The sequence below is a fragment of the Eurosta solidaginis genome, chromosome 4 (assembly GCF_040869045.1).
Source record: "Eurosta solidaginis isolate ZX-2024a chromosome 4, ASM4086904v1, whole genome shotgun sequence".
NCBI classification, from domain to species: Eukaryota; Metazoa; Arthropoda; class Insecta; order Diptera; family Tephritidae; genus Eurosta; species Eurosta solidaginis.
Window position 1 is genome coordinate 227,601,872 of NC_090322.1, and position 13,773 is coordinate 227,615,644.

General features: G+C 33.3%; 1 protein-coding gene and 1 pseudogene across 1 annotated transcript; both read right to left on the reverse strand.

The window, feature by feature from the left end:
* Positions 1 to 2,643: 2,643 nt before the first annotated feature.
* LOC137248795 (protein retinal degeneration B-like) overlaps positions 2,644 to 13,773 on the reverse strand; it is a 48,536-nt pseudogene continuing 37,406 nt past the window's right edge.
* LOC137249121 (putative uncharacterized protein DDB_G0282499) lies at positions 7,327 to 10,291 on the reverse strand. The gene is made up of 2 exons (XM_067780344.1): positions 9,423 to 10,291; positions 7,327 to 9,325 (listed from the first exon to the last, which is right to left on the reverse strand). Exon 2 carries the CDS (start codon positions 9,288 to 9,290, stop codon positions 8,223 to 8,225), a length of 1,068 nt encoding a protein of 355 aa, XP_067636445.1. The 5' UTR covers positions 9,291 to 9,325; positions 9,423 to 10,291; the 3' UTR covers positions 7,327 to 8,222.

Below are 13,773 nucleotides of genomic sequence, written 5' to 3' on the forward strand. Positions count from 1 at the left end.
TCCTTCAAAAATTACAACGGATCAAGGTCGTCAATTTGAATCCAATCTTTTTAAGGAACTTGCACAACTTCTTGGTTCTCAACGCATACGTACTACGTCGTATCATCCTTGTGCCAACGGTATGATTGAGCGGTGGCATCGTTCGCTGAAGACTGCTTTCATGTGTCACAACACTAAAAACTGGATGGAAATTTTACCAATTGTGCTGTTAGGACTGCGATCAAGTTTACGTGAAGATGTAAATGCCAGTCCTGCTGAGCTGGTTTATGGAACTTCCTTAAAGCTTCCTTGTGATTTTTTCGACGCTAAGAATGATTTGTCTCCTTCCGATGAATTTGTCAAGCAACTGAAATCTTCAATGAACTCGCTGCGTCCAATTGAAGTTTCGTATAAATCAAATCGTTCTGTTTTCGTACACAAAGATCTTGCTACTTGCACTCATGTATATGTTCGTCGCGACGCTGTTAAAAAGTCTCTTCAGTCACCGTATGATGGTCCATATCTAGTGGTGAGCAGAAATGATAAAGTTTTTAACGTCAATATTAATAATAGTACCAAATCAATATCAATTGATCGACTCAAGCCAGCATTCGTATTTAATACTGATATTTGTGAAGATCCTCGAACGATTTGTGTTCCAATACACCCTCATGTAAGAAGTCGTATTCCACGTCATGTACGCTTTAGATCGAGACTTCATCGTTAAACAAAGTCTCTGGAGGGGGAAATATGTAGGACATTCACTTGTTAAAAAAACAACTAGTTTATTTTAATTTTATCAAACAATTTTTTATATAACTTTTTGTAAAACATCAAAATGAAAAAAATATTTTCACTCTAAATAAATTTTAGTTGCTAAAGAATTATTGAAAAAATAAAGAACGCTTTATCGTATTTATCAAATACGATATAGAATTATGGCATTTTTTTCATTTTTCGTAATTTTCGATATCGATAAAGTGGGCGTGGTTATGGTGGGATTTCGGCCATTTTTTATACCAAGATAAAGTGAGTTCAGATAAGTACGTGGGCTAAGTTTAGTAAAGATATATCGGTTTTTGCTCAAGTTATTGTGTTAACGGCCGAGCGGAAGGACAGACTGTGGACTGTGTATAAAAACTGGGCGTGGCTTCCACCCACTTCGCCCATTTTCACAGAGAACAGTTACCGTCACAGAATCTATGCTGCTACCAAATTTGAGAAGGATTGATAAATTTTTGTTCGACTTATGGCATTAAAAGTATTCTAGACAAACTAAATGAAAATGGGCGGAGCCACGACCATTTTGAAATTTTCTTTTATTTTTGTATTTTTTTGCATCATATCATTACTGGAGTTGAATTATGACTTAATTTACTTATATACAGTAAAGATATTAAATTTTTTTTAAATTTGAATTTAAAAAAATTTTTTTTTTAAAAAGTGGGCGTGTTCTTCACCCAATTTTGCTAATCTTTATTTAGCACATATATAGTAATAGTAGTAGCGTTCCTGCCAAATTTCATCATGATATCTTCAACGACTGCCAAATTACAGCTTGCAAAACTTTTAAATTACCTTCTTGTAAAAGTGGGAGGTGCCACGCCCATTGTTCAAAATCTTACTAATTTTCTATTCTGCGTCATAACGTCAACCGATCTGCCAAGTTTCATCGCTTTAACCTTTGGCAATGAATTATCGCATTTTTTCGGTTTTTCGAAATCTTCGATATCGAAAAAGTGGGCGTGGTTATAGTCCGATATCGTTCATTTTAAATAGCGATCTGAGATGAGTGCCCAGGAATCTACATACCAAATTTCATCAAGATACCTCAAAATTTACTCAAGTTATCGTGTTAACGGACGGACATGGCTGAATCCAATTTTTTTCGATCCTGATTATTTTGATGTATGGAAGTCTATATCTATCTCGATTCCTTTATATATGTACAACCAACCGTTATCCAATCAAACTTAATATACTCTGTGAGCTCTGCTCAACTGAGTATAAAAACCAGATTGTCGCAACACAAATCAGATTTAAAATATTGCCAACAGTCTAATAATCAAAAAACAGCACTAATGTCTTACTGTGCAGCTAGCGGCCATATACCGAGCTTCGAGAGCGCGAGCATTCTCCAACAAGAACAACACTACAATAAGCGTTTTCCATTGGAAATGCTACGTATCGTAAACACTCCAGAACACATTAGACTGAACTTTAAAACTGATATTGACCATTCCGCTCACAACTATAAATATTTACTAACAAACAAACGACCAGTACCAAACTCCACTTCACGGCGGAAGGACGTGTAAAATAATGTATGTGATATTTTTAATCAATTTTATTGTAAAGTTTTTGGTTTCATTTATTAATAAAAATTTGTTTTTACGTTTGTAGTTCCCTGAGGACGGCTATCGTAGTGTAACCGAAATATATCGGAAGAAAAAAACCTATGTGTTTCATTTATTAAAAAGACCTTGAGCCAGCAGAATCGCCAAATATTTACAAGAACGCAGGTCGCAAAAAAGCCAATAGTATTTGCCATTTTATTTATTGAATTTTATTAAAACGACCTAAGTGTTAGGAGCAAACAAAGCTTTACTTAACTGCACCTTAAACTCACCATAAATAACTTGGCTAAATTTAAATAGTTGTTGCTTAAATGAAAATATCTTCATTTGAAGTGGAAAGTTTCATTTGATATGACAAAAGTTTCATCTGATTTGAAAGAAAGTTTATTTTGACATGAAAAAAGTTACATTTGCTTTGAAAAAAATTTCATTTGATTTGAAAGCAGTTTTTTTGATTTGAAAAGAGTTTAATATGCCTTATAAAATGTTTCATTTCCTTTAAAAAAATGTCATTTGATTTGAACAAAGATTTCGTTTGATTTGAAAAAACGTTTCATTTGATTTGAAAATAAATTAATTTGATTTGACATAAGAAATTCTTTAGCTTTGAAAAAATTTCATTTGACTTGAAAAAAAAAAAGAAATTCATTTGACTTAAATAAAGTTTCACTAATTTAAAAACATTCATTTGCTTTGCAAAAAGTTTCATTTAACTTGAAAATAGTTTTATTTGATTTGAAAATAGTTTTATATGATTTGAAAAATGTTCCAATTAATTGAAAAAAAATTTAATTTGCTTTGAAAACACCTTAATTTTATTTGAGAAAAATTTAATTTGACTTGAAAAAGTTTTATTTGATTTAAAAAAGTTTAATTTGACTCCAAAAAAGTTTAATTTGGTTTAAAAAAACTCTCATTCACTCTGAAAAAAGTTTCATTTGATTAAAGAAAAGTTTACTTTGACTTGAAAAAAGTTTAATTTGACCTGAAAAAGTTTAATTTGGTTAAAAAAAAAGTTTCATTTGCTCTGTGTCATTTAATTTGAAAACCCTGTATCGTTTAAGAATCAACACTCAACCAAACAAAGTCAGCGATTTGTTTGTGATCAAACCGACAAAATCGTTTAAATTAAATAGATCTAAAATAGTTGTATACTATTTATAGTATATACATATATGTATGTACAACTAAATACTTAGTATTAATAGGTGTACTTTTGATGATCTTACAACAAATAAAACAATGGACACAGTAAACTATAGGCACATCCACATACCTTCTGCGCCGTGAATTCGAAGCTTGTCCAGGTAAATTGAAGCAACCACGCGGAATTACCATGCGTGCATTGCCCTTGGCAGGACGTGAGCCGCCCATTACTTGTAAACCAGCCAAATAGGCAGCATAACCATCGCTTAGCACCGTAGCATTCGATTGCAATTTTTTACTAACCTAAAACGTGTATTAACAAGTAAGGAAAGTTAAGTTCGGGTGTAACCGAACATTACATACTCAGTTGAGAGCTATGGTGACAACATAAGGGAAAATAACCATGTAGGAAAATGAACCGAGGGAAACCCTGGAATGTGTTTGTATGACATGTGTATCAAATGAAAGGCATTAAAGAGTATTTTATGAGGTAGTGGGCCATAGTTCTATAGGTGGACGCCATTTAGGGATATAGCCATAAAGGTGGATCAGGGTTGACTCTAGAATGCGTTTGTACGATATGGGTATCAAATGAAAGGTGTTAATGAGTATTTTAAAAGGGAGTAATCCTTAGTTCCATAGGTGGAAGCCGTTTCGAGATATCGCCACAAAGGTGGACCAGGGGCGACCCTAGAATTTGTTTGTACAATATGGGCATCAAACGAATGGTGTTAATGAGTATTTTAAAAGGGAGTGGGCCATAGTTCTATAGGTGGACGCCATTTAGGGATATAGCCATAAAGGTGGATCAGGGTTGACTCTAGAATGTGTTTGTACGATATGGGTATCAAATTAAAGGTATTAATGAGGGTTTTAAAAGGGAGTGGTGGTTGTGGTATAGGTGGTCGCATTTTCGAGATATCGCCATAAAGGTGGACCAGGGGTGATCCTAGAATTTGTTTGTACAATATGGGTATCAAATGAAAGGTGTTAATGAGAGTTTTAAAAGGGAGTGGTGTGAAGGCGTTTTCCAGATATCGACCAAAATGTGGACCAGGGTGACCCAGAACATCATCTGTTGGATACCGCTAATTTATTTATATATAATTATGATGTAGACGGAAAGTCGATTAAAATGATCTTTATTTCACGAGCTTCACTTTACATCTGATCTAAACCGAAATTCGAATGGAGCTTATGCCAATGTTCAAAGAGTTAACAATTTCGAATAACGGTATCCTTATAACTAATTAAAGTTAACTTCTCTCTTAATACTAAATTAAGAGAACTTAATACTACTTCTAACACAAGCTCATATGTGTATCCTTCTATACATAACTCCTCCACCCTTAGATGTTTGCGTCTCTGCAAACGTTATCAATAAAAATAAAAATGTTAACACAGTCTTCTTATTTAAGAAAAGAAATGTTAAAAACAATTCGACAATGGTAAGATATTAAAAAAAATAATAATTTTAGTTACATATATTTTAAAACATTGTTAATATTTCAAAATTCTCTTGTTTCTTTAACTAGTGGTTTGATAATTATATTTTCTTTTCAATTGTGATTTATAATATTTCTTATTTTGCTTAGTAGATGTATCCAAAACATAATTTCCTTCCTTAACATAGTTATCAAGTTCTTTATATTTTGGTTCAGCTTTTGCAATTTTTCTGGTTTTAACAAGGTTATCTTGTTGGTCAGTTGGTTGATTTCTATTTTCGTTAAGCTTATTTATTCGTTTAGCCTTCTCATCTTGATATTTTTTACATAAGTCTTGAATGTAATCTTTGTCAAAATTTTTAATTATAAAATCGATAGGACGTTTCTTTGTTGTAGTGTGAATTGTATTATTGTAAATATTAAATATTTGAAAAAGCTTCTCCTCTAACTATAAACCTTTCTTCTTTTTATCCACGTTCATTATTCTCAGATGCTCATTTAATGTACCATGCAACCTTTCGATATCGGAATTGCCTGTTTTAAGGTATGGCGTAGTTTTATGAACTTCGATATTATTTTCTTTCAAGAACAAAGCGACAGCACTGTGTAACATACATCTTTCGTTATCAAAAACAATTGTATTCATTCTTCCTAAAAACTGTATACGCTGTCTTAAAGCGTCCAATATCGCTATCCAATTCCTATCATTTAACTTGTGAAAAGTTGCATATTTGGAAAATTTGTCTATTGTGGTTAAAAACATACAATTTCTATTTGGATACCAAATGTCAATGTGCACAATATCATTAAAGTGAGTTGGATTTTTCGTAACTTGATACGGAATTTTTAGTGGTTTTCTATCGTGTTTAGCGAGCTGACAAGTTTTGCAATTATTAATTACTATTGTGATCAATTTATAAAGTTTGGGATAAAAATACCGATCTTTTAATTCGTAAAAAACTTCTTTAATTCCTCTGTGATTGTTTCGAATATGTTCGTTTTCAATTAAACTTAAAATCTCGTCTTTGTCTGTAATTTCTACTAACTTAGTAACTGATCTGTACAAAATTAAGCTGCTGTTTTGAAAATTATTAATATAAATATCTTGAAACTTTATGAAAAGATCATCATCTTCGCAATATATACACATTATGCCCTTTTTCAAAAGTATTTTACTAAATATATTTACTAAATCAGAAGACTCGTTAATGACGACAAAAGTATGACTTTTTTTATTAACAGTTTCTGTAAAAATATTTTCTGTATCACCGTAACTAAGATAAAGTTGGTTTTTGTAATAATTTACACTTTTTTCCGTAATAAAAATGTATTTTAAATTATCCTCAATACCACTGTGGACAGTTGCATCTGTAGAGCGAATATCTATGTTAGTATCAGCAAAATCAATTTGCTCGTTATTAAAAATGTCAACGCTATTGTCGTCGTTTGATTTTCTTAAATATCTGCTTAATGCGTCAGCAACCTTATTGTCTTTGCCTTTAATATAGCAAATATCAAAATTATATTCATTTAGAAAAATTTTCCACCTTTGTAATTTCATATTAGGTTCTCTAATATTATGTAACCATGTCAAAGGCTTGTGGTCTGTTTGGATTAGAAATTTTCGTCCATACAAATACGTCCTAAAATATTTCACAGCCCAAATTACAGCTAGAAGTTCCTTTTCAATGGTTGAATATCGTATTTCATGTTCAGCTAAGGTGCGCGAGGCATAACAAACTGGATGATTTTTCTGACTCAATACAGCACCTATGGCAAATTGGGACGCATCCGTGGTCAAAATAAATTTTTCCGCGAAATCAGGTGGCTGTAAAACTGGATCACTAGTCAATAATTTTTTTAAAGATTCAAATGAACTAATATAGTCTTTATTTTTAACGTCAATTACTGCATTTTGCTTTAAAAATTTAGTCATCGGTAATGCTACTTTCGCATAATCGCGCATAAATTTCCGATAATAGCCGGTTATACCTAAAAATTGTTTAATTTCTTTCTCAGTTTGCGGTAATTTCATGGAACTAATTGCCTCAATTTTGGAAGGATCGGGTTTGATTCCTTCAACAGAAATGATATGACCTAAGAATTTCGTTGATATTGCAGCAAAATGGCATTTGTCAAACTGTATTTTTAAATTTGATTTGCGTAGCTGATTTAGAACTTTTTGTATAGAGTCGATATGCTCTTGAAATCCAGTAGAAAAGATTAATATATCGTCTAAATATACTACGCAAATTTTATTTATGTATTCCCTCAATACGTAGTTTATTAGCCTCTGAAAGGTGGCTGGAGCAGTTTTCAACCCAAATGGCATGCGATTGAACTCATAGTGACCATCAGCGGTTGAAAACGCAGTTTTTTGCCCTATCATCTGGATGAACTTCAATTTGGTGATACCCTTTCGCGAGATCAATTGTACTAAAATAATTACATTTACCTAATTTATCGAATATGTTTTCCATATTCGGAATAGGAAACCTATCATCTACCGTTTGCTCATTTAGCTTTCGATAATCAATAACGATTCGCCACTTTGGAGTTCCGCTGCTATCGATTTTTTTTGGTACAACCCAAAGAGGCGCGTTGTACGGGCTATTACTATGAACTATTATCTTTTGATTTAGCATATCTTTAATTTGCCTATCGACTTCTGCTCTGTGTACAGCAGGATATTTATAAAGTTTGCTGTATATCGGGACATCTGTTTTTGTGATAATCCTGTGCTTAATCTCGTTTGTGAAGGTCAAATTCTCGCCTTCCTTATAAAAAAGATCAGTGTATTTATTTAAAACAGATTTTAGCATCGCCTTATCTTTCGAATTTAAGTGTTCAGAAAATAAACTATTTAAGGACTTTTCATTTTTTTCTTCCTCGCATGTAAAAACCTGTACCAATTCATTATTTAAATATTTATCATAAGAAGATTCTTCTTCTTCGTTGAAATAAATTGGCACACTTGCACTGTCTGTTAACAACATTCTCTTTTTATAATCAAATATTATATTAAGATCAAACAGAATATTATTTCCAATTATGCCATCAAAGTATGTGTGAAATGGTACTTCCAAGAATTGAACAAAAGTATTTGGTTTATTGAATTCTTTAAATAGTGGTATCCTATATAAAGTATTAGTACTGACTTTTTTATTTAATACTTTTAGTGTGAAATCCGGTGAGTCCATTTTCCATTTAGGGCTACAAACTTTAGGGTTTATGACACTGAATTCTGCACCCGTATCAATAATAAATTTAAGTTTTCTTATCTTTGTATTAATTATTATATAGGGTAATCTTCTAGGCTTAGTGCTTGAAAATTTTGCATCATTTCATTTGTACCTATTTCCATAGACTCGTTATCATTGCGATGTTGAGTATTATTTATGTATGAATTTTGTGAATTATTTGTGTGTCCAAATGTATACCTACCCACGTTTCTGTTACCATTCACTGCTTGCATATTAGAATTATGCGCTCTCCTTGACTGCATAGATGTTTGTGTATTTGGATTTTGTCTCAATTCACGTCCATTTCCGTTTTCGATTTCATTTCCTCTGCTTGGATACTCATTAAAATACCTGTTGTCTTGCATGTGTTGTTGGTGTCTGTTACCTTCCAAATTGTTTCGTACATTTGCTCTGCTTCCGATATCATTAAAATACCTATTGCTGTCTTGCCTGTGCTGTTGTCTACTTCTGTTATGTTCCACGTTCCTATCTGCGCTTTGTACATTACCTACGTGCTGTGCTCTGTTACTAACAGAATAATGACTGTTGGTTGTGTACATTAAATAACCATTTTTTTTTATAACATCAAAAGCTTCTTTAAGGTTTGATGGATTCCTGCTAATTATAATGCTCTTAACTGGCTCTGGTAAACCATGTTTAAATGTATGTAAAGCAATTCTGGCATTGCTGTTACTATTTATTACTGGATTATTTTCGTTGCTAAAATATAAAGCATTGTTTAACCTACATAATAATGTATTTAATTTTTTGTAAAAATTTTCGATTGTTGAATCACAACGGCAAGTTCTAATTTTATCAATAAGGTCATATACGGAATCTTTTTCGCCGTGATTGTCAATTAAAATTTGTTTAATATCTGGCCAATTATCCGCATTTCCATTGACCAACAAAGATCTCCTTGCATCACCTACAATTTTATCTTTAACGCTACCCATAATTAAACAACGATAATCTAATGGAAACGAATCGAGAATTGGAACCATCGAATCTATTCTCTGTAGGAAAATTAGGAGCGCATCTCTATCGCCATTGAAACTTGAAATGTTATTAATATTTGCTGTTATTAACTTAAATCTAACATTTATGTCCAGGCCTTCCATTTTCGGTTTCTTGCAGCTTCTTGCCCTTCGAAATTCTAAAAAAATTATGTTTTGATGTTCACTTGATTCCTTCGTGATCGTCGTTAACCTCGGTTGGAACGAATTCGGGAGTAAAGATGAGTTTAAACTTACCAAGTTGTTCGTGTACTTCTCATAAGTCTATGTTGTAGATGTTGCTGCTTCTCAATTTAATTGGCTTCTCTCTACCTATGCTTGCTTGTTGTTGTTTGATTGGAAAAAGAAATTCTCTGCTCTGATTTACTTTAGCTGGATTGACTGATGAGTTTTCCCTCTAAACGACTTTGTGCCTTTTAAATCTTTGACTATTTTCGAACTTCTGTTAAAATTCCTTTGACCTTTAAATGACTTTAAATGATCAATTCACTGAACTTTGGACTGTCCTTTAAATTTTGTTGTAGCTTTTGTTTCTTGTTTTTCGATTTAAAACGCTACTTCGCTATACGGGTTATTATTAACGTTAATTTTTCTGAATTTTTTTTTTTTTTCGCAGCTTTTTGTTAAAATCAATGTTTGAAATTATATAAAGTTAAATGAGCCACAAACTTATACACTTCTTTTGTTTTTCTCATTTCAGTCTGTATTTCAAAATCATACGTTTGGTTTCGTTAAAGTTTTTTTTTTTTTGTTCAAATAACCAACAGCACTTTTGCAATTAAAATATACTTTATTTCTTTCCGAAATTTAAATACATGTGGTTTATTAATAACTAATTTTCCACGAGCCGTAAGTTCAACCGTTGACTGCGCCAATTATGATGTAGACGGAAAGTCGATTAAAATGATCTTTATTTCACGAGCTTCACTTTACATCTGATCTAAACCGAAATTCGAATGGAGCTTATGCCAATGTTCAAAGAGTTAACAATTTCGAATAACGGTATCCTTATAACTAATTAAAGTTAACTTCTCTCTTAATACTAAATTAAGAGAACTTAATACTACTTCTAACACAAGCTCATATGTGTATCCTTCTATACATAACTATATGTAATACCTGTCAAGATTTTAAGGGTTTTTTATTTCGCCCTGCAGAACTTTTTCATTTTCTTCTACTTAATATGGTAGGTGTCACAACCATTTTATAAAGTTTTTTCTAAAGTTATATTTCGCGTCAATAAAACAATCCAATTACCTTACCATGTTTCATCCCTTTTTTCGTATTTGGTATAGAATTATGGCATTTTTTTAATTTTTCGTAATTTTCGATATCGAAAAAGTGGGCGTGGTCATAGTCGGATTTCGTTCATTTTTCATACCAAGATAAAGTGAGTTCAAGTAAGCACGTGAACTAAGTTCATTAAAGATATGTCGATTTTTGCTCAAGTTATCGTGTTAACGGCCATGCGGAAGGACAGACGGACGACTGTGTATAAAAACTGGACGTGGCATCAACCGATTTCGCCCATTTTCACAGAAAACAGTTAGTGTCATAAAATCTATGCCCCTACCAAATTTCAAAAGGATTGGTTAATTTTTGTTCGACTTATGGCGTTAAAAGTATCCTAGACAAATTAAATGAAAAAGGGCGGAGCCACGCCCATTTTGAAATTTTCTTTTATTTTTGTATTTTGTTGCACCATATCATTATTGGAGTTGAATGTTGACATAATTTACTTATATACTGTAAAGATATTAAATTTTTTGTTAAAATTTTACTTTAAAAAAAATTTTTTTTTAAAGTGGGCGTGGTCCTTCTTCGTTTTTGCTAATTTTTATTAAGCGTATATATAGTAATAGGAGTAACGTTCCTGCCAAATTTCATCATGATATCTTCAACGACTGCCAAATTACAGCTTGCAAAAATTTTAAATTACCTTCTTTTAAAAGTGGGCGGTGCCACGCCCATTGTCCAAAATTTTACTAATTTTCTATTCTGCGTCATAAGTTCACCTCGTCTACCAATTTTCGTCGCTTTAGTTGTCTTCTGTAATGAATTATCGCACTTTTTCGGTTTTTCGAAATTTTCGATATCGAAAAAGTGAGCGTGGTTATAGTCCGATATCGTTCATTTTAAATAGCGATCTGATATGAGTGCTCAGGAACATACATACCAAATTTCATCAAGATACCTCAAAATTTACTCAAGTTATCGTGTTAATGGGCGGACGGACGGACGGACGGACATGGCTCAATCGAATTTTTTTTCGATCCTGATTATTTTGATATATGGAAGTCTATATTTATCTCGATTCCTTTATATATGTACAACCAACCGTTATCCAATCAAACTTAATATACTCTGTGAGCTCTGCTCAACCGAGTATAAAAAAGGAAAAAAATCTATTATTTTGTATAACACTTTCACGCATACCAACTTACTTTGCCTACAATAAATATTTGATCGGGACGCAAACCCACATTGGTATACACCGTTATATCTTTGCTGCTACCACATGCGGCGACTATAGATATTCCATGATTTTGAACTAAATTATTTAAATAAGCGGTCTAGTGGCCCAATGGATCTGTCAATAGCCCATCGGCGAATGAAATAAGACCATGTGGAAAATTGTGTTGACTTAACCATGAGACTACTCGCTGTTGTTGCATATCTGGACGTCCTGTAATGTAGATCAACAAAAGCCCAGCTCTTGCCAATGCCGGCATACATCAACTGCACCAGCACGTACTTTTGGATCACGCCCCGTCACCGACATCGATGCTGTAAAGGAACCATCAATACTAAACACCACACATTCGGTCATTGGTGGTACAATGGCCAAATAACAATCGACTGATGTATGATCACCGCGTACAATCGTTTTCACTGGATAAATACCATAGCCCAGTGCAACTTGATCGGGTATGCTATATGAGATACGTCCCGTTTTATCAGTCAATTCGGTGGCAAGGAATGTCCATTCGCCAGCTGGTGGATCTTTCATTAAATGTATATCGACTTTTTCGCCATGCAAAGTGATCATATCGAGTGGGCCGTACATAAAACGGGCATTCAAACGTTGTTCACGTCCCTCTAATACAATGATATCGTTGGTTCGATGATTGGCAGCAACGTTTTTCAACTTGACGGAAGTACGCTTTTTCATCCATTTCTCACGTGGCTGACTCGGATGGAAGGTGACGGTGTCTTTGTCATCAGCATATCCGACAAATGGAATGCCATCGAATTTGCCAATCTGGAAATAATGGAATTTTGATGTAATTCATAAATTTTTTTATGGAAAAAAATTAGAGTTTGTTTAGAAGATTTAATAATTCTCTTTTCTTTTAACCTCTTAGGAACAAATTTATCTATTGTTGGCCTCGTGAGGTGACACGATTTGACTTATATTTTTTCAGGGTCAATGAAGAAAATTATCAATATTTGTGACTTTCTGTACTACGAAAAAGTGTCAACGTCAGACATTGAACAGTAGCCTTCAAGGCTAGCATTTAGAAAGGATCAAAATCATTTAAAAAATTCGCCTGGGAACAGTTCAAAGCAAAAAGGTTGAAGAAACTAAGAATGTCCCTTCCGTTCTCAATATATGAGATGAAAGCTGGATCCCGGATTAAACAATAGAAATATGTAAATAAAATCTGAAAACTGATCTTATGTTAAAGCCTTGAAACTTTAGTTGAGGGTGGGAACAAGAGATAGATGACAAATGGGGGCAGATACGTTTTATGAACTCGTTTAAAAACAGATATAAATAGGAATTCTTGTGCGAAGAACATTGATGGAGTCTTGTTTTTTTTTTAGTACTCTATAAATTTATCATGACCCGTGGTTTTCATCCAAGGACTACGAAACTGCATAGGTTGGGAGGGCATTAATGGGAACTATTCACCATACCACTCGAACAAGTTTATATTGTGAATTATATTATACTATTATTCTCCAATTAGCGGAGGATGTGATGAAACGACTACTCTTTCTCCCCATCCCCACAACTTCTGCAGATGGAACGCTGTGAGCATATGCTCTTGTATGAACATCGGTGAATTAGTGCAATATGTTAATCATAAGAAAAAATTTCACACCTTTCCTATCCAAACATTGTCATAAGAACCTCAATACCGGACAATCATTTCGGTTAGGTGCGATCAAGTTTGTTGGCCTAAAACTGTATTCTGCAGTGTTCCTCAGAAGATAACTTAATGATGGGTGCTCGTGACTGTCGGCCTCGTTTATATCCAGTTGGGAATATCGAGATACTCTATGAGCGCCAGCACAGATCGACCTCTCCTTGCAAGATATCGCGGGTGCAAGCAAAAATCGTTACATTGACCTCTAAGATTTTATTGTTTTGGAGCAGGGTAGCTGCTGCTTCGAGTAAGATGAAGCCCTTGATCTCCTTTCATTCCTCGCGCGAAGTATATCTTATATTTTGTATAAGTCAACCACTTCGGTAATAAAGTCCTTGTTATATGTTAGGTCAGCTTTGACTCCGTTTAACGCCAAATTCTCATGTCAGCTAATATCTTATTTATACATTCTGGATTTTGTTAGACTAATAGTC